The sequence below is a fragment of the Sorex fumeus genome, unplaced genomic scaffold, assembly GCF_029834395.1.
Source record: "Sorex fumeus unplaced genomic scaffold, SorFum_2.1 ptg000047l, whole genome shotgun sequence".
Lineage (NCBI taxonomy): Eukaryota > Metazoa > Chordata > Mammalia > Eulipotyphla > Soricidae > Sorex > Sorex fumeus.
The window spans coordinates 3,169,669-3,191,461 of NW_026606104.1; the positions used below are offsets into that span (position 1 = coordinate 3,169,669).

The following is a 21,793-nucleotide window of genomic DNA, read 5'->3' on the forward strand; positions in this document are numbered from 1 at the left end:
GGTAAAGTATGAAATTTCATATAAATTTAGTGAATTGGGACAATGATGCTTTCCTTAGTTATAGGTGCTAGAGCGTTCAACTTCCTCTATGTTCTTGATTTTGTATCCTTAAATTTTGACTGTGCCTCGCATGTCTTTCAACTATCACTGTCACTGTCACTGTCCTCCTGTTGTTCATCAATTTGCTCGAGCAGGCCCAGTAACATCTTCATTGTGACACTTGTTACTGTGTTTGGCATATTGAGTATGTCATGGGTAGCTTGCCAGGCTTTAAACTATATGTTGTAGTTATTCTATAGCCCTGCTATATCATAATGGGAAAGAGAAGCATTCTCTTTATTTATTTATTTATTTATTTATTGAATCACCGTGGGAAAGGTTACAAAGCTTTCAGATTTAGGTCTCAGTCATGCAAATATCAAACACATTTCCCTTTACCAATACTTATTTTTTACCATGAAGAGCCCCAATAAAACCCCACCCCCCACCCCTCCCAGTCCCTGTGGGGCAGATGAATTCTAGTTAACACTCTATCTGCTTTGATTAGATTCATTGTTTCAATAAAAGATGCACCACTATTATTTAGAGTTTACCCCCCCCCCAAATCAGACATGCTGAAAAAGCATTGTGAAGTGATTTGCTTTCTACAGCTGGGTTCAAGAATTAAATGTTGGTTTTGGATTTCTGCTATTTTACTTATTGACCCTGGAAGTATTTCTACTGAAAGTCAGATAGTTAAGAAATTGGTTTCTGTGCTCTGGAGTCGTGGCCGTGCTGGAGAGCCGCTCGTGGGGGGCAACTGGTGGCCTCGGTAGGGCGTGAAGGGCGGACCGAAACGCCCCCCTTCCCATGAGGTTTTAGTCGCCCCCACTCCCCCGGCTCATACCTGCTGTCCACAAGGCTCCCATGCGGCCGCCATCTTTCTTTCCAGAGAGGAGAAGGCGACTGGGGCAACACCCTTTCCCCTCCAGACAGACATGATGGCCTGGATTAACGCATAGTCCTTTCACTTTTCTGCTCCAAGCTGCTGGGTTCTGCATTAAGTCCTTGTGCTTCTGGGGCTGTGGCCGTGCTGGAGAGCCGCTCGTGGGGGGCAACTGGTGACCTCAGTAGGGCGTGAAGGACAGACCGGAACGCCCCCCTTCCCATGAGGTTTTAGTCGCCCCCACACTCCCGGCTCATACCTGCTGTCCACAAGGCTCCCATGTGGCCGCCACCTTTCTTTCCAGAGGAAGGAGGGCGGAAGGGAGCAACACCCTTTCCCCTCCGGGCAGACATGATGGCCTGGATGAACGCATAGTCCTTTCACTTTTCTGCTCCAAGCTGCTGGGTTCTGCATTAAGTCCTTGTGCTTCTGGGGCTGTGGCCGTGCTGGAGAGCCGCTCGTGGGGGGCAACTGGTGACCTCGGTAGGGCGTGGAGGACAGACTGGAACGCCCCCCTTCCCATGAGGTTTTAGTCGCCCCCACACCCCTGGCTCATACCTGCTGTCCACAAGGCACCCATGCGGCCGCCATCCTTCTTTCCAGAGAAGAGAGGGCAAATGGGGCAACACCCTTTCCCCTCTGGCAGACTTGATGGCCTGGATTAACGCATAATACTTTCACTTTTCTGCTCCAAGCTGCTGGGTTCTGCATTAAGTCCTTGTGCTTCTGGGACTGTGGCCGTGCTGGAGAGCCGCTCGTGGGGGGAAACTGGTGACCTAGGTAGGGCATGAAGGACGGACCAGAACGCCCCCCTTCCCATGAGGTTTTAGTCGCCCCTGCTCCCCCGGCTCATGCCTGCTGTCCACAAGGCTCCCATGTGGCCGCCATCTTTCTTTCCAGAGAGCAGAGGGCAAATGGGGCAACACCCTTTCCCCTCCAGCAGATTTGATGGCCTGGATTAACGCATAGTCCGTTCACTTTTCTGCTCCAAGCTGTTGGGTTCTGCATTAAATCCTTGTGTTTCTGGGGCTGTGGCGGTGCTGGAGAGCCGCTCGCGGGGGGCAACTGGTGGCCTCGGTAGGGCATGAAGGACGGACCGGAACGCCCCCCTTCCCATGAGGTTTTAGTCGCCCCCACACCCCCAGCTCATACCTGCTGTCCACAAGACTCCCATGTGGCCGCCACCTTTCTTTCCAGAGGGAGGAGGGCGGAAGGGAGCAACACCCTTTCCCCTCCGGGCAGACATTATGGCCTGGATTAACGCATAGTCCTTTCACTTTTCTGCTCCAAGCTGCTGGGTTCTGCATTAAGTCCTTGTGCTTCTGGGGCTGTGGCCGTGCTGGAGAGCCGCTCGCGGGGGGCAACTGGTGACCTCGGTAGGGCGTGAAGGACGGACTGGAACGCCCCCCTTCCCATGAGGTTTTAGTCGCCCCCACACCCCTGGCTCATACCTGCTGTCCACAAGACTCCCATGCGGCTGCCATCCTTCTTTCCAGAGAAGAGAGGGCGAATGGGGCAACACCCTTTCCTCTCTGGCAGACTTGACGGCCTGGATTAATGCATAGTCCGTTCACTTTTCTGCTCCAAGCTTCTGGGTTCTGCATTAAGTCCTTGTGCTTCTGGGGCTGTGGCTGTGCTGGAGAGCCGCTCATGGGGGGCAACTGGTGGCCTCGGTAGGGCGTGAAGGATGGACCAGAACGCCCCCTTCCCATGAGGTTTTAGTCGCCCCCACACCCCCGGCTCATACCTGCTGTCCACAAGGCTCCCATGCGGCCGCCATCCTTCTTTACAGAGAAGAGAGGGCGAATGGGGCAACACCCTTTCCCCTCCGGGCAGACATGATGGCCTGAATTAACGCATAGTCCGTTCACTTTTCTGCTCCAAGCTGCTGGGTTCTGCATTAAGTCCTTGTGCTTCTGGGGCTGTGGCCGTGCTGGAGAGCCGCTCGTGGGGGGCAACTGGTGACCTCAGTAGGGCGTGAAGGACAGACCGGAACACCCCCCTTCCCATGAGGTTTTAGTCGCCCCCACACCCCCGGCTCATACCTGCTGTCCACAAGGCTCCCATGTGGCCGCCACCTTTCTTTCCAGAGGAAGGAGGGCGGAAGGGAGCAACACCCTTTCCCCTCCGGGCAGACATGATGGCCTGGATGAACGCATAGTCCTTTCACTTTTCTGCTCCAAGCTGCTGGGTTCTGCATTAAGTCCTTGTGCTTCTGGGGCTGTGGCCGTGCTGGAGAGCCGCTCGTGGGGGGCAACTGGTGACCTCGGTAGGGCGTGGAGGACAGACTGGAACGCCCCCCTTCCCATGAGGTTTTAGTCGCCCCCACACCCCTGGCTCATACCTGCTGTCCACAAGGCACCCATGCGGCCGCCATCCTTCTTTCCAGAGAAGAGAGGGCAAATGGGGCAACACCCTTTCCCCTCTGGCAGACTTGATGGCCTGGATTAACGCATAATACTTTCACTTTTCTGCTCCAAGCTGCTGGGTTCTGCATTAAGTCCTTGTGCTTCTGGGACTGTGGCCGTGCTGGAGAGCCGCTCGTGGGGGGAAACTGGTGACCTAGGTAGGGCATGAAGGACGGACCAGAATGCCCCCCTTCCCATGAGGTTTTAGTCGCCCCTGCTCCCCCGGCTCATGCCTGCTGTCCACAAGGCTCCCATGTGGCCGCCATCTTTCTTTCCAGAGAGCAGAGGGCAAATGGGGCAACACCCTTTCCCCTCCAGCAGATTTGATGGCCTGGATTAACGCATAGTCCGTTCACTTTTCTGCTCCAAGCTGTTGGGTTCTGCATTAAATCCTTGTGTTTCTGGGGCTGTGGCGGTGCTGGAGAGCCGCTCGCGGGGGGCAACTGGTGGCCTCGGTAGGGCATGAAGGACAGACCGGAACGCCCCCCTTCCCATGAGGTTTTAGTCGCCCCCACACCCCCAGCTCATACCTGCTGTCCACAAGACTCCCATGTGGCCGCCACCTTTCTTTCCAGAGGGAGGAGGGCGGAAGGGAGCAACACCCTTTCCCCTCCGGGCAGACATTATGGCCTGGATTAACGCATAGTCCTTTCACTTTTCTGCTCCAAGCTGCTGGGTTCTGCATTAAGTCCTTGTGCTTCTGGGGCTGTGGCCGTGCTGGAGAGCCGCTCGCGGGGGGCAACTGGTGACCTCGGTAGGGCGTGAAGGACGGACTGGAACGCCCCCCTTCCCATGAGGTTTTAGTCGCCCCCACACCCCTGGCTCATACCTGCTGTCCACAAGACTCCCATGCGGCTGCCATCCTTCTTTCCAGAGAAGAGAGGGCGAATGGGGCAACACCCTTTCCTCTCTGGCAGACTTGACGGCCTGGATTAATGCATAGTCCGTTCACTTTTCTGCTCCAAGCTTCTGGGTTCTGCATTAAGTCCTTGTGCTTCTGGGGCTGTGGCTGTGCTGGAGAGCCGCTCATGGGGGGCAACTGGTGGCCTCGGTAGGGCGTGAAGGATGGACCAGAACGCCCCCTTCCCATGAGGTTTTAGTCGCCCCCACACCCCCGGCTCATACCTGCTGTCCACAAGGCTCCCATGCGGCCGCCATCCTTCTTTACAGAGAAGAGAGGGCGAATGGGGCAACACCCTTTCCCCTCCGGGCAGACATGATGGCCTGAATTAACGCATAGTCCGTTCACTTTTCTGCTCCAAGCTGCTGGGTTCTGCATTAAGTCCTTGTGCTTCTGGGGCTGTGGCCGTGCTGGAGAGCCGCTCGTGGGGGGCAACTGGTGACCTCAGTAGGGCGTGAAGGACAGACCGGAACACCCCCCTTCCCATGAGGTTTTAGTCGCCCCCACACCCCCGGCTCATACCTGCTGTCCACAAGGCTCCCATGTGGCCGCCACCTTTCTTTCCAGAGGAAGGAGGGCGGAAGGGAGCAACACCCTTTCCCCTCCGGGCAGACATGATGGCCTGGATGAACGCATAGTCCTTTCACTTTTCTGCTCCAAGCTGCTGGGTTCTGCATTAAGTCCTTGTGCTTCTGGGGCTGTGGCCGTGCTGGAGAGCCGCTCGTGGGGGGCAACTGGTGACCTCGGTAGGGCGTGGAGGACAGACTGGAACGCCCCCCTTCCCATGAGGTTTTAGTCGCCCCCACACCCCTGGCTCATACCTGCTGTCCACAAGGCACCCATGCGGCCGCCATCCTTCTTTCCAGAGAAGAGAGGGCAAATGGGGCAACACCCTTTCCCCTCTGGCAGACTTGATGGCCTGGATTAACGCATAATACTTTCACTTTTCTGCTCCAAGCTGCTGGGTTCTGCATTAAGTCCTTGTGCTTCTGGGACTGTGGCCGTGCTGGAGAGCCGCTCGTGGGGGGAAACTGGTGACCTAGGTAGGGCATGAAGGACGGACCAGAATGCCCCCCTTCCCATGAGGTTTTAGTCGCCCCTGCTCCCCCGGCTCATGCCTGCTGTCCACAAGGCTCCCATGTGGCCGCCATCTTTCTTTCCAGAGAGCAGAGGGCAAATGGGGCAACACCCTTTCCCCTCCAGCAGATTTGATGGCCTGGATTAACGCATAGTCCGTTCACTTTTCTGCTCCAAGCTGTTGGGTTCTGCATTAAATCCTTGTGTTTCTGGGGCTGTGGCGGTGCTGGAGAGCCGCTCGCGGGGGGCAACTGGTGGCCTCGGTAGGGCATGAAGGACAGACCGGAACGCCCCCCTTCCCATGAGGTTTTAGTCGCCCCCACACCCCCAGCTCATACCTGCTGTCCACAAGACTCCCATGTGGCCGCCACCTTTCTTTCCAGAGGGAGGAGGGCGGAAGGGAGCAACACCCTTTCCCCTCCGGGCAGACATTATGGCCTGGATTAACGCATAGTCCTTTCACTTTTCTGCTCCAAGCTGCTGGGTTCTGCATTAAGTCCTTGTGCTTCTGGGGCTGTGGCCGTGCTGGAGAGCCGCTCGCGGGGGGCAACTGGTGACCTCGGTAGGGCGTGAAGGACGGACTGGAACGCCCCCCTTCCCATGAGGTTTTAGTCGCCCCCACACCCCTGGCTCATACCTGCTGTCCACAAGACTCCCATGCGGCTGCCATCCTTCTTTCCAGAGAAGAGAGGGCGAATGGGGCAACACCCTTTCCTCTCTGGCAGACTTGATGGCCTGAATTAATGCATAGTCCGTTCACTTTTCTGCTCCAAGCTTCTGGGTTCTGCATTAAGTCCTTGTGCTTCTGGGGCTGTGGCTGTGCTGGAGAGCCGCTCATGGGGGGCAACTGGTGGCCTCGGTAGGGCGTGAAGGATGGACCAGAACGCCCCCTTCCCATGAGGTTTTAGTCGCCCCCACACCCCCGGCTCATACCTGCTGTCCACAAGGCTCCCATGCGGCCGCCATCCTTCTTTACAGAGAAGAGAGGGCGAATGGGGCAACACCCTTTCCCCTCCGGGCAGACATGATGGCCTGAATTAACGCATAGTCCGTTCACTTTTCTGCTCCAAGCTGCTGGGTTCTGCATTAAGTCCTTGTGTTTCTGGGGCTATGGCTGTGCTCCAAACTTAACTCTGATTTTCAGGGAGAAACGTTGGGTGGTTTACTTCCCATTGATCACTTTGTATATAGAGAGATGTCGCGCGGCTGCTTATGCGGTTTTGAGGAAAAGTCCTAGTTCCCGCATACTCGAGCTGTGCTTGTAGAGGCTTCTGGTCACTGGGGTTCCATCTGGGGGAGGCGGGATGCGGTACCTACCCCATCTGGGACTTCCCGATGATCTCGGCTCTTTTTGGAACCTGTTTTTTTTTTCCTCTGGGATCTGTGGTTCCCGCCCTCCATGTGGCCCTTCTCTTTAGCTGTATGTTGTAAAGATGGCGCTGGGGGGCGGGCTGTGGGCGTGACTTCCGGAATCAGAGGTTACCTGGGAGCTGTAGTCCCAGCAGATTTGAGGAAAAGTCCTAGTTCCTGCATACTCGAGCTGTGCTTGCAGAGGTTTCTGGTCACCGGGGTTCCATCTGGGAGAGGCGGGATGTGGTACCTACCCCATCTGGGACTTCCCGATGATCTCAGCTCTTTTTGGAACCTGTTTTTTTTCCTCCGGGAACTGTGGATCCCACCCTCCATGTGCCCCTTCTCTTCGGCTGTATGCTGTAAAAATGGTCTCAAATGCTTTTTCTGAATTTAAAATATCACAACACTTTTACACTTTTGCTAATGTTGGTTTATTGTTAATTTTTCTTTGTTGAACAATCCTTGTATCCATGGTGAGAGAGAGAGAGAGAGAGAGAGAGAGAGAGAGAGAGAGAGAGAGAGAGAGAGAGACCACTGGTGGAGGGTATCTTTGGTTGTTTTTTTATTTGGGGCCATACCCAGCCATGCTCAGGGCTTACTCAGAATCACTCCCGGCAGTGCTCAGAGGACACCACCTGAGATGCTGAGGCTCGAACCCAGATTGGCCGCATGCACAGCAAGCACCTTACCCACTATACTGTCTCTCTAGTCCGAAGTTGCTAACCTCCATTTAAGATTTTATTGAGGACTCTGCTGAAGATTTTTGCATTGTCAGACATAGTGACAGTTTCCTTGATATCCTGGTCTGCTTTTGGTTTGAGGGCAATACCATATTTATAAAATATATTTAGAAGCATTGCCTCCCCCTCACTTAAAGAAGTCTGAGGGATTCTGTATTAATCTGAAATTTTGGTAGGATTTCCTAGAGAAACTGTTCAGCTCTGCTGCGCTTTTGTTTTGGAGAAGAGTTTTGATTACTATTCAAATTATCATATTTGTGACTATACACGTTCCTGATTTCAGTCTTGGAATATGGAATAATTCTAATAATTTATCCATTTGCAGCGGTAGGGTGTTTGCCTTGAGTGCAGCCAGCCCGGCCGAGCCAGTTCGATTCCTCCACTCCTCTTGGTGAGTCCAGCAAGCTACTGAGAGTATCTCGCCCACACGGTAAAGCCTGGCAAACTACACGTCACGTATTCAATATGCCAAACACAGTACAAGTCTCACAATGGAGACATTACTGGGCCCCCTCCAGCAAATCGATGAACAACGGGAGGACAGTGCAACAGTGTTCTAGTATATATACATTATAGTCTCTTATGACTCTTGTGTTTTTTGTTTGGGTTGTTTTGGGTTTGGTAGCCGGCAGTATTCAGGGCTTACTCCTGCCTGCACTCTGGCAGGTTCTGGAGACCATATAGGATGCTGGAAATTGAACCCAACCTAGTTATATGCAAGGCAAATACCCTACCTGCTGCACTATGATTCCAGCCCTCTTATGATTCATCATATTTCTGTTCTTTGATTCATCTCAAGACAAATTCTACTTCTACATTTTAAAAGTTTAATGACATTCTCTTCTATTATGATCTGCTGTTAATCATACCTGATAAAATTCCAATTCTGACATTTTTGTCACCTCCCGGGGTTACATTCATAATTCTGTCTCCCATTTCCCTATTATTCTTACATTTCTTTTATATTATGTATATATGACATAAAACACATTAACAATGTTTTAACATCCTTGGCTTCTTATTCCATCATCTCTCTTATAGCTGAAATAGTGTTTATTATCTGATTTATTTTACCCTCCTGGTTTGAGACCAAGTTTTCTGAACCTATGCATTATTACTGTTGTGAGTTCTATATTGTAGACTACTAGAGTCTGCTTTTAAAGACTTGAATTTTGTTCTCCACTTCAGTTGTATTCAGTTTGATTCTTCTGAGGCTTATTATTTATGGTCTTTCAGGGAAGGTCTTTAGCAGTGTTTGCTCTGGGACTGATTTCCAACGTGTGGCTCTTTTCAGTTCTCGACTGAATGTCCTGGGTATGCTGACATTTCCCCATCTTCCCACTCTGATTTTAAAACCTGAAGCCATCAATCATAATCTCTAGAAACTGTGTCATTTCCTTGACACACTCTTTTGCTTAGAATATGTTCTTTCCCAATATTATAAAGGTAACCCTACCACATACATATTTCTATTAATCTATAAACTATAGTACCTACTATGTATACTTCTGTACTTTCTCTGCTTATCTCCATTATCTTAGAAACAAAGCTCTATGGAAAAAGTTCAAGGCTCCTTGAACTTTGGACTCTTTGTCTTTCAGTCACTGACTTTCATGGTTTTGGTTGGGTTCCTCTACGCCATTATCAGGCTTAGGTGTGGTAGAACTCATCTCTGTTTTTCTTTTCTCTCAGGGATTGCTATTCTGAGCTTCATATTGTTCCATGTCCCCCCTATAACTTTCTAGTTGTCTGTGATGGGAGAACAGTTGTGAATTCATTTGCTTCTTTCTGGCCAGAAGTAAAAGATGCCAAATTGAAACAGTTCACAATATTTGGAGCTATTTATCATAAAGTCAATTCAACAGCTTCGATCTACGTTGTCATTAGCTAGAACTTAGTTATATAAACACCTCTAACTGCAAAGGCAGTGGTAAAGTGTAACTGTATTACTGGATCTCTCTCTCTCTCTCTCTCTCTCTCTCTCTCTCTCTCTCTCTCTCTCTCTCTCTCTCTCACACACACACACACACACACCAGTACAAGTTTTTAAATCATTCTTTACATGAAGAAAGTAAAGAAAAGAAGCAAACACCAAATTTCTGCTTCTGCCATAACTCTTCTGTTTTACCAATAGTATAAAACTGTGGGAATGACTAAAACTGCTTTACAGTAACTGTACATCACTTACGTGATCACTCCACTTTTGTTAATGGACATTTAACTTATCTACAGTAGTAACGCAGTTGTTTTGTTTTACTACTATAAACTCTCATTCACTTCCACTTATATTTACTGTATATTGTCTCATTCACTTCTACTTACATTTACTATACATCTCATTCACTTTCACTTGATATATAAGAACAGGTATCAGCAATACAGTAATAAGGAAATGAGTCATTTTTATTAATCATTTTACAATCTGACCTAAAAAAGAAAACAGAAAGCCAGCATTAACAAAAATAATCCAACAAAATAAAATACACCAGGGCAAGTCCAATGGTTACATTCAATCAAATATACTTACAGTGGTAATCAACACTGTTCTGCTCCCAATATTAGAAAATCCTTCCTTTGAGAAGAAATTTCTCTTTGGGAGTTTAGTATTGCTCTGGGGTTCAAGTATTTAACTGGAATGAATGCCCTCTTAATATTTCCCTTATTTCAGGCATACTTCTTTCTCCTGAACTTCTATTTAGTTCAAAACACAGTGATTTTAAAGGACTGTTGGGCTCCCATGCAGTGGGTGACTTGGCTCCAAAGAAAGTGCTCGGAATAATTCTAATTTCTTAAATCTTCTTAAAGAATTTGAGAGTTAATAGTCAACTTTTGAGGGCTTGGTGGTATTCATGAATAAAACCTCCTGGATTAGGACTTGTCTTCTTGTTCTGCCCAGTAGTGAGAACTGGAGGTTAAAGCCCCCTACTGTGATTATGTTGTGGCTGATGTTAATTGGTGGCACCTCTGAAATACTGAAAAGACATGTCAAGCAGACACACAGCACAGCGGAAACAGCTAAGCTGGAGATACAAGATGATTCACACTAATAAATGGTAAATTATAAAAGATGCTTTATAGTTGATCTTTAAAGACATGACGAAAGTGAGGTGGCTCAAGTAAGGCCTATTTCAATCTTATAGAAAGAGCAAATTTGGACGAGAGGGATATGTATAGAGAATGCCTGTGCAAGGAAAAGGCAAAAACAGGACCATCTGCAAGCCAAGGAACAGGCCTCAGAAGAAACAAAACCTGCTGACATCCTGATTTTCACTTTTAGGGCTCCAGAATTATAACACAATTTCCAGGCTGTTGTTTTTTTTTGTTTTGTTTTTATAATAGAGGCTATTTCTAAATATGCTGAGGAAGGCAGTTATGTCTTACAGATCTAACTGTACCTTGCACATGGCCCTGTGCTCTACCTCTTGAGCTATCTGCCCAGCCTCTGGGTTTTCTTAAGTCACTTGTTCTGTGATCTTTTGTCATGACAGTCCTGGGTAAAAAGAAGACAATGTAAAGATCATGACAGATCCCACAGATCTGCCATCACAAAGAGAAGTGGTAGAAGCCAAGCTTGGCAAAACTGAGGCAAGAAGTGAGGCGCAGACAAGAGCTCTGCCAAAAAGTCAAGACTACTAAAACGTTCTCTGAAGCTAGTGATGTGGAGGTACTGGTTAAAGAGAAGGGTGAAGAATAAGTCATTGTGGACTACTCAAGTTTGGAGTTTGGCTGTGACTGAAGGAATGAAGAACTGAGGGAGTTGCTTGTTCTTAATGGGAGACCTTCATCCTGTTTATAAGATAATGGAAAGGGATTTAAACAGAGAGATGAACTATGTAATTGGTAGAATAAAGCTAGAGGGTGAAAGAGAGAATCATTCACAGGACCAGTGGAGTTGATCTCTGGGCTAACAGAAAGAAGAGCTGGGGGCAGACGAAAGAGACCCCCAGGAAAGGCGGGAGAGGGGTGGCCTCCATTTTTTGGTTGGTGGAGGTCTTCAGTCTAAGTCATCTGTGCTGCCTAAAATGGCATTTTAGTTCAACTCTGCCTTACAACTCAAGTTGTTTCTTTATATTCTGCCATTTCCTTGCCTGCTTGTCTATTTTCAGTGTGATCTGAGTCTTCATCGTAATGTCAAGAGTATTTTAGGGAGAAGTCAGGAGCTTCAAAGGGCAGTTCCTAGTCACACACCATAAAAATGTCAAGAGACTTTCCATATTCTCAAGTATTATATTTAAGTATTTAGGCCATCTGGAGTTTATAATATAGGAGGAAGTCTAATTCTTTTCCCAAATTGCTAGCCAACTGTTATCATACCATTTCAATTCAACCGATATTGCAGTGCTTGCTAATTGCTTTGTGTGATATGAAAAATAAACCAGAAATCATCTTTCTCACAAACCTTACTAATTAGGCAAGGGTTAAGGAAATATACCAATGAGTATACTATAAAGTGCAATGAATTAAGTGCCATAAATAATCATTAGTAGTTCAAACACTAACGATTATATTTTGGGTAGGACTACGGGAAATGCCTTTTCCAGCAATCTCAAAGAGCACCCGACTGGATAGGGAACAACAGTAAGCTGGAGAGAAGGGAAAGGACTTAAGAGGAGCACTGTGGTTCAGGCAGAGATGTGAGTTAAAAAATGAGAGGAAAGGCAGGTCTTTGGGCAATGAGAAGGTAGAGCACAGAGCTGGGATGTGGCTCAGCAGTAAAGCACATGCTTTCTCACGCAAGGGGGTCCAATCCCCAGTCTGTCTCTTTCTGTCTCTCTCTCACTACACACACACACACACACACACACACACACACAATAGTAATACTGAAAGTAAGGCAAGTAATGTAGTAATACTGAAAGTAAGGCAAGGATTACTGAAAGCAGTTAAGCAATTTTCTCCTCCGTAATTAATGAATTTAGGACCTAATAGGTCTTCAGCACAGAGGGCAAATCATTGATATGTGAGAATTATCAAAAAGGAGTGGAAAGAAATTCTATCCCCTTATGCTAAAGGCTCTGCTTTTCTCAGAAAATTGTGATCCTGCCTAAGTTCCCCTGAGGCCAGCACTCAGTCAAGAGCCCAGGGCTTCTGGAGAGGCTTCACTGTGTGCTGGGGGCCTCAACAGCAGAAACAGGTTCCTTGTGCAGAGTTGGCCAAGGAAGAGACTCTCTCACAGCTTCACGGTCTTCTCCCAGAAACACTTCCTCGGAGGCTCCCGGTCTCCATGCCCTCCTGTGACCACTGGCCATTCCGGGTTGGCTTGGTGCCATGGGAAGAAAGTCTCTGGCTTCTGTCATCACATTCACAGGTCCCTGGGTCATCACACTTTCTTCTAGACTCGAAGGAAGAAGACACTCACTGCTACAGAGTACTGGCTGAGGAGAGTGCAGAAGATACCCGCGTGTGTCTGGATCAGGAATCTCACTTCTCAGCCACTGCACCCGAGGGCTCTCAAGCAATGAATTGGCTGACAGTGCTTCCTTCCCCCAAAGTAACCCTGTTGTCCAACTGCCTTTCATTCCTCCTTCATCCACAGAAATTTTCATTGCATTTCTCTCTAAGGAAATCAGTCTGGGGCAGGAGCAATGGTACAGGAGAGGGCTAGGTGCTTACACTGCACACAGCTGATCTGGTTTGATGCCCGACACCCCATACGGTACCCCCTCGCCTGCCAGCAGTGATCCCTGAGTGCAGAGCCAGAGGTAAACTCTGAGCACTGGCGAGAGTGGTCCAGAAAAAGAAAAAAAAAGAATTCGGTCAGTGGAGAAGAACAGGGGGGCGGGGAGCAGGAAAAAAACCATTGAAGACACAACATTTATTGTGATGAAAATAGCTGTGCGCACCCAGCAAGTCCAAGCAAGCTGCCTGAGGCCTTTCCCCAACAACACCCCTATACCACAGGTACCCTGTCACCACAGCAGAGGCCATCCTGGAGAACAAAAGCAGAATTCAGAAAAGAGAGGTATGGAGGACGCTGAATCCTTCCTGAAATACGCATCCACAGCAGCTCTGTACAAGGGTCGGAATAGCCCGCTGCTGGAGGCTGGAGGTGATGCAGGACCATCTAAGGCACCAGGTGTCCTGAGGGAACAGACATGGCTGCCTGTGGATGGGGCGGTTTCCGGGGAAAGTAGTAACTGTTGTGAAGGCTGTCAAGGAAGATACTCATTGCTTTCAACTTTACCAAAACTTCAGTTCCCCGGTAAATGTGGAAAAGAAAATTAAAGGTAGCATATGAAGAAGAAAACTAAAGGTAGCATGCCTCTGCTCCCTTCCCCCATCAGGAATACTGTTGGTACTTATTATTGCAATGGCTTGGATGCACTCAAACTTGATATGGCTTGAACTGTGTAAGACAGTTTGAATTGTGCAAGGTACTACTGGAATTGTACAGGCACCTAAAACACAACTTTACAAGCCAGAGCGATAGTACCATGGGGTCAGGCATTTGCCTTGCATGTAGCTGACCCTAGTTCCGATCCCCATCATCTCATAAGGTCCCCTGTGCATTGCCAGGAACAATTCCTAAGTGTAGAACCAGGAGTAAACCATGAGCATCTCCAAGTGTGGCCAAAAAAAAAAAAAAAAAAAGGCAACAAAAAACTCAACCTAAAACACAACTTTCTCTGAGTGTTTATAGCGATTTAAAAATCTTGAAAACAACAGCTGGGTGAATTAATTTTGGCAGGTAAATAAAAGATGGAATTTCTATACCATTATAACAGTTGGGGGTCAATTCAGTTGCTTCAGTATAGTAGTTCAAACAACGCTAACTTATATAGCCAGGAAGTCATCAAAAGAAAGTATCAGTTGGGTAGAATTAGATTATAACCTGATTGTTAAATGAATTTCACACTTCTTCTTAAGAACGTATCAAATAGGTTCAGAAATAAGCAGGTTCACTTGTGCTATTACAGAGCAACCACCAGTGGGCAGGGCACTTATACACGACTGACCCAGGTTTGATCCCTGGCACCTCACATAACTGGTACCCTGAGCACGCCAGAAATGAACCCTGAGCACAGCAAAAAAAAAAAAAAAAAAAGGGGGGGGGACTAGTACTGTTTTTTTGTTTTGTTTGCTTTGTTTTTGGGGGGCCATACCCAGCTGACTCTGTGCTCAGGGATAACTCCTTGTGGGCTCAAGGAAACGTGTGGTGCTGAAGAACAAACCTGTGTTGTCCGAGTACAAGACAAACATCCTACTCGCTGTACTATCTCTCTAGCCCCCAAAGTATTGAATGAAGGCAACCCCTATCCTTGTATTACAAAACTGAGATTATCAAGCAGTGGTGGGGGACAGGGGTGGGGTATGGGGTGTCGGTATTGAAAGATGGATTGGAAGTGACATAAGGACAGTGGGAGGGTCTTGGGCACGTTGATGGTGAAGAAGATACAGCAACTATAGACATTAAAACCACATACGTTAACAGCACTATAACCATATTACCTAAACTATATTTTAAAATCACTATTTTAAGAAGAAAAAAATTTTAATTCTAAGAAGCTCTGAATTAATTCAAATCTTGCAAAATAACACAACTGTTTTTTGGGTTTTTTAGTTTTTGTTTTTTGTTTTTGTTTTACACCCAGTGATGCACAGGGATTACTCCTGGCTCTGCACTCAGGAGTCACTCCTGGCGGTGCTCAGGGGACCATATGGGATGCTGGGAATCGAACCCAGGTCAGCTGCGTGCAAGACAAACGCCCTACCCGCTGTACTATCGCTCCAGCCCCAACACAACTGTTTTTATAGTGATTTACTGAAACTCGTCAGGTTCATGATAGTTATTACTTCTGTTACTTTACAAATTTTAATATTTCTGGTTCTTAAAAAATTGAGAAAAAAAAATCTTAAAAACAGTACCGTTGTTTGCTTACTTGTTTCAGTTGAAGCTCTTAGAATCTGCCCTTGTCTATATGTCTGAAGATGCTCTAGAGAATTATGAAAAAAATTCCACGTGGAGGGGGGCTGGAGAGATAGCACAGCGGGTAGGGCGTTTGCCTTGCACGAGGCCGACCCAGGTTCAATTCCCAGCATCCCATATGGTCCCCTGAGCACCGCCAGGAGTGACTCCTGAGTGCAGAGCCAGGAGTAATCCCTGTGCATCGCCAGGTGTGACCCAAAAAAGAAAAAAAAAAATTCCACGAGGAGGTGGGGTGGGTGGGTGGGGAGAGGGAGGGAGGGAAGAGGAGGAGGAGGGGAGAGAGAGAGCAAGAGCGAGCAGGGGCTAAGGCTTGCATCCCTCCAACCTGTTTCAAATTCATCTGGCACCACAGAGTCTGCCGAACTCCACCTGAGGTCCCACCTGAGCACAGAGCCAATAATAACCCTTGAGCACTTCTGGGTTGTGTCCCCTACTCCCAGGGAAAAAGGGCATCAATATATTATCAAGTATATGGCAATTAAGGATTAATTCCCTCCTTCTGCTGACATCCAGAAATACTTGGATGGTCTCTCTCCGTGGATATATACAAGTTAGAAAGTGCTCCTTGGTTTATGTCTCATTGACAAGGATCAGAGAGAGTGAAAAAAGTGTCAGAAGCAAACCTGGTCACAAGATAAGGGAGTGGGAGGTACCAGACACTGGCAATCGGGGATCTGGATCATAGAACCGATGACATAAAAGAAGGGGTGAGGGAACGATGAGGTGGGGCTGGAGGGCACATAAAGGCAATGGTCTTGGATGCTCTAATAGTTAAATGCTTTTTAAAATGAGTTTCCTAAGGAGGTGCAGTAGGGGCAGGAGGGGACCTTGGGACAATGACACTGGTGGAGTTGCAAGTTTGGAGACGGAACACTGAGGGCCTGAAATTCTATTAACAAGACTGTAAATCATGGTTCCTAAACTTTTTCAGTATTTTTTCAAGTGATACCAGAAAAGGTAAAACACGTGCTTTGTGAGCTGGGAGAGCGCTCTATTCAGGGTCACAAAGGATACATGTAAGTCGGGATGCCTTTTGCAGCCAAGTGCTTCCTGATGAGTCTTTCAGTGCCATACCAGTTGAAACCTCTTGTGGCGTGTCCAATACGTGGAAGATGAACACTTGCTGTTAAAAGAGAAGTATCATTCATCGAAAGTTGGTAGGACTGAAACCCATACACAGAGAAGAAAATGACAACAGAGTGGTCTGGAGGGGACAGCTTTCCAATGGATGGCATCAAACACTCCCGGCGTGTCCCACTGAGTGTGTTCGATTGCAGTGTGGAGTGTGGAGGTGGGTGCAGACTGTAACAGAGGAAAATTCTAAGGATTTAAGTTCTACAAATTGGAACGGGGTGGGTACAACAGAAATAAAGCATAATTGCCGTTGAAATGTAATTAGCTTACACAGTCAACAGACATACTCTGGGTTTGGAAAGCAAACTAAACTCAGCAGAGGAAATGTCTGCTAAGGCTGCCTGGCACTCAGGAAGGAAGACACATACAGCCCGTTTATTGCATCTCTGCATTCTCTGCTTCCTCATCTGTAGACTCATGGCATATAAGCACCTGAATGGGCAGAGATGGGCCCTGGGTAACAGACAAAACAGTGATTGGCAGGAAAAAGAACCAGGGCCAGAGCCATAGTACACCAGGTAAGGCACCTGCCTTGCATGCATCGACAGGGGTTCAATTCCCGGCATCCCATATGGTCCCCCGAGCCTGCCAGGAGTGATTCCTGACTGCAGAGCCAGGAGTAATCCCTGAGCACTGCTGGGCGGTCCCAAACCCAATATTTAAAAAAAATTAAAAAATGAAAAAGAGGGACTGGAGCAATAGCACAGCGGGTAGGGCATTTGCCTTGCATACGACCAACCCAGGATTGGTTTCCAGCATCCCATATGGTCCCCTGAGAACCGCCAGGGGTAATTCCTGAGTGCAGAACCAGGAGTAACCTCTGAGTATCACTGGGTGTCACCCAAAAAGAAAAAAAAAAAAATACAACTTGCTGGGGAGGGAACTTCTCCGGTCCCTTGTATTCCTTGTATTGGGGGTTTACCTTCCTGTTGTGTCAAATGTGGTCCTAACATTTTTTAGCCCCCTTTAAAATTCACTTCACATGCCTAGAAACAAACTGAACTACTGCTGAGAACAGCTGATGGGGCTTACCTTTCTTTTTCTTTGCTGCTGAAAATATCTTCCTCAGGCCATCTTCTAGGGCTGTCATCTTAATGCCAGACAGGGTATTGGAGCGATCCCGGTGCTGAGCCACAATCAAGGCCAACTAGGAGGAACAGCCACTGAATCAGTGACCTGATACAGAGGAGGCAGCATGACCACCCTGGTGACCAGCCCGTGGGGGATGAAAACAGGCCCGTGGAGGACGGACTGCATGGCAACCTCCGCTTTTACCCCATCTCACCACAACCCTGAAAAATTGTGCGATCACTGTACACACAACTGTTTTCTCTGCTTGCGTAACTATACTATCTTTTCTATCTCTTTTGAAGGAGTTTTTAAACCAGTTTTAAGAATACGATTCTTGGGGTCCGAGATATAGGATAGATGGGAGGCACTAGTCTTGCAGGCAGCAGCTTTGGACACACCTATATAGATTCCCGGAACCTCAAAGAGTTCCCCAAGCCTCACCAGAAGTGATCCCTGAGCTCAGAGCCAGGAGTCAGCCCTGAGCACAGCTGGGTGTGACCCAAAAACCAAAATAAACTAACAAAATGACAGTTCTAAGCGCTCTCAAGCATGAAGATGATTTTCCAAAAATCTTAGGGACAGAAAGACTTTTGAGGGTCCTGCTCCCCAGGCTTCCAGAAACCTTTCAGCCCCAGGACTCATGCCGTCTTACAAATCTTTTCAAACAGTTTCCATGGGGAATCAAACACCAAATCTCTCCAATCCAGCCCTAATCTAAGTGTGGGAGAGCTGGCGAGATTAAGGGGCATCTGGGCTGATACCACTACACTCATCAGAACAGCATGTCCCATGAGTCAGAAACCATTTTTCTGGAGTCACTGACATCTGGGCTGTTTATGCAGCATGACTGTGGTGCTTTCCTCTGCCCTGTTCTAGAAATGCCTCAATGACCAGCCATGTAGGCAGGTCACCGGGCTCCGTTTTGTAAATTTCTTCTGTTAATAAGATTTGGCTCTAACTTAAATATGAATTCAGGGGCTGGAGTGATATCACAGCTGGTAAGGCATTTGCCTTGCATGCGGCCAACCCTGGGTTCAATTCCCAGCATCCCATATGGTCCCTCGAGCACCACCGGGGGTAATTCCTGAGTGTAGAGCCAGGAGTAACTCTTGAGCATTGCTGGGTGTGACCCAAAAAGCAAATAAATAAATAAATATGAATTCAGGCCCTGGAGGTGTAGTAAGTCAAACAGCTTGCAGGAATTTCAAATGACAGCAAAAAATGAGACATTGAGGATGCTAGAGGAGAATTTATCTGCATAGAAGAAATATAAGTTTGGGGCCTGAGAGATAGTACAGCAGGTAAGGGCGCTCATCTTGCACATGGCTGACCTGGGTTCAATACTCAGCAACCCATATGGTCCCCAGAGCATCACCAGTGATTCCTGAGTGCTAGCCAGGAGTAACCTCTGAGCATCAAAGGGTGTGGCCCAAAAACAAAAAGAAATGAGTTGGTTCCTTTTCTCTGCTTACTTACCAAATCTTGTCCCTTGTTTCTTGACTCTTTATCATCAATGGGAAATAAAAGAACACCTCCCAAACTCAAGTCTAAGGGGAAAAAAAAAAAAGAAAAGAACATTATGATCTTCGGTCGGCTAAGAGCTAAGACCCCTGTAGAAAGACTATTCTGAATTCTCTTTAGATACCTGTCGCTTCAAATCCAATCAGATTTCAATTCACTTTCTCACTCTCTGGTCTCAGCTTCTGCATTAACCAGACTCTTGTCTGAGTATTTTTGCTCAAAAAAATTTATATGAGAGGGATGGTATCTGATCATTGTATAATTGAAACCCAAGCACAAAAATGTGTAAGTCTGCAACTGTACCTCATGATGTCTCACCATTAAAAAAAATTTTTAATAAAAAAAAATTTATATGAAAAATCTCTAACTGGGGCTGGACCGTACAATAGACAGGGAGCTTTTTTGCACACAAGCTGACCGGGGTTCAATCCCCAGCATCCCATATGGTCCCCTGAGCCAGGCAGGAGTGATTTCTGAGTGTAGAGCCAGGCATAAGCCCTGAGCAATGCCAAGTGAACCCCCCAAACAAACAAAATCTCTAATTATGGGCACCAGGATATAGCTCAGTGGTAAAGTACAGGATCTGTGTTTTAGGTCCTGGGTTCAATCTCTGGTCCCATCTTCCCTCCCAATAGTCAAACTGTGGTAGAATACTTGTGACATTCAATATAACAACCTATTTTTAACATAGTTCATATGTACTAAGTACAGTCACATCATTGCATACCCAATCTAAAACTTTTCAGCTTGCAAAAGTGAAGCTAAAGAACATGCATTCCCTCCTGACCCAGACACTGGCAGTCACCAATCCACTTTCTGTTTTGGTATTTGTGCTTTTTTGTGTTGTGTCAGAGAAAATTCATGCCAAGACCCGTGTGAAGGAACTGCTTTTTCCCTGTTTCCTCTGAAAGTTTTATGGTGTCAGATCTTACTTTGTGAGTCTTTGATTCATTTTCGGTTTGTTTTGTTTTATTTAAAGGAAGGGTCAAATTTTATTTTTCTGCATGTGATTATCCAGTTTTCTCAACACTGTTGAAGAGATAATCCGTTAAAGAGATTATCTTTTCTCTCTTGGCCACTCTTGGCTCTTTCATCAAGTATCAGTTGTCTATATATATATGGGTAGTTAATTTGGGGCTCTCTATTCTATTCTATTGACCTATAAGTCTTTTTTATAGTAATATTGAACTGTTTTCTGAGTTTTTCGGGGCTAACAGAGTTCAGGGGCTACTCCTGGTGGCTCTGGTCTCAGAAGTGAGCCCAGTCATGCTCGGGGACCATCTGTGATGCTGGCGATTCAAACCCGGGCTGCAGCTGCTAAAGTTGCATACAAGGAAAGTGCATTCCTCCTGCAATATCTCTGGCTCCAGGGCCACACTATTTAATTACTAGATATCTGCAGACATTTAGAACACCTGAATTTGAGAATAAATTCTGGCCCCTCCCTCCTATCTGGCTCTTCCTACTCACTTCACACCTCAGTAATGTCTTCATTTGTCAATAAATTCCTTCTATTTTTCCCTTCTTCCTCTGTTCTCTCATTTCTCTGTCCTATTTCTCTCAGTTTCAAAGAAGGATCTAAATAGGATCCCTTGGTCTCTACAGTTCCAACATGCCTGGAGTCTCCATTCTTTCAACTGCATGATTAATCTACATCTCTTCAAGATGCTGAACCCTTTCATCAATAATCTGTTTTAGGAGGAAGAGCATTCTGAGTCTTTATACATCCCTTTACCACCACTGTTCTTCCTGCATTAACATATGCCTCGGAGACCTGGGCCCTACGCAAACAGGATGAGAATGCTATTCAGGTCTCCCAAAGAAGAATAGAAAGAGCTATGTTTCACTCAAATGAGAGAAAGAATCCGGAGTTCTGACATCCGTCGACGGTCAAGAATCAGGGACGCTGTCTCATTTGCCAAGATGTCGAAAATCAGATGGGCTGGTCACGTAATGAGATTTAAAGACAACCGCTGGACTAGAGCTGTTACTGACTGGATTCCACGGGATGTCAAAAGACCACGTGGCCGCCCACCTACCAGATGGTCAGGCTTCTTCGTGAAGATCATGAACGATCAGTTTGAGGCTCTTCATGATCCCAGAGTGAACAGATGCCATTGGGCTACACTAGCACGCGACAGGGACAAATGGAGACATTACTGGCGCCCGCTCAAGCAAATCGACGACTAACGGGAAGTTAAGTGATAAGTGACCACCTCTACCCCCAACTACAGAGCTATGCAGAAGAATTAGGAAAATCCATCAAGAAATCTTGAAGGGCCCTTCTCTACTGGACAAGGTCCTTTACCCAGGAGGACAGGTGGTGAGAAACATACACTGGTGAAGGAACAGGTGATGGAACATTGATCACTGAACCCCAATCATGAACAACTTTGAAACAGTGAAAAAAAAGCGCTCTTCCCAGGCCAGAGAAAGCTCAATGGACTGACACAGGCTTTGTATGCAGAGGCCCAAACTCAGTCCTCAGCACCGCCAGGTGAGACCCAAAAACAAACACACTCAGACTGAGGGCTCAGTGCCCTTTTCTATGATCAGCAACAATATGGCTCTGCCTCCACTTCCTCACAGCCCAACAGTTTTGCTTCTTTCAAAAGGGAATGCTGAACCCAGCCTGCTTTAACTTCATGATACAACCTCTTTTGGCACTCAACTAGCTCTTTACATTCTCATGGTAAGTCTGATTTCTCTCCCAAAGGTCTCTGACATTTACATGGG

General features: G+C 47.2%; 1 protein-coding gene across 2 annotated transcripts in view; it reads right to left on the reverse strand.

Annotated features, from left to right (window-relative positions):
• Positions 1-12,788: 12,788 nt before the first annotated feature.
• The window catches only part of CHD1L (chromodomain helicase DNA binding protein 1 like), a 58,646-nt gene continuing 49,641 nt past the window's right edge, over positions 12,789-21,793 (reverse strand). For both annotated transcript variants that reach the window (XM_056123063.1, XM_056123062.1), the window contains 4 exons: positions 19,013-19,083; positions 17,498-17,612; positions 16,346-16,454; positions 12,789-13,541 (listed from right to left, as the gene is read on the reverse strand). In XM_056123063.1, the coding sequence (XP_055979038.1) occupies positions 13,469-13,541; positions 16,346-16,454; positions 17,498-17,612; positions 19,013-19,083 (368 nt within the window). In that variant the 3' untranslated portion in view covers positions 12,789-13,468. The remainder of the gene's footprint in view (positions 13,542-16,345; positions 16,455-17,497; positions 17,613-19,012; positions 19,084-21,793) is intronic.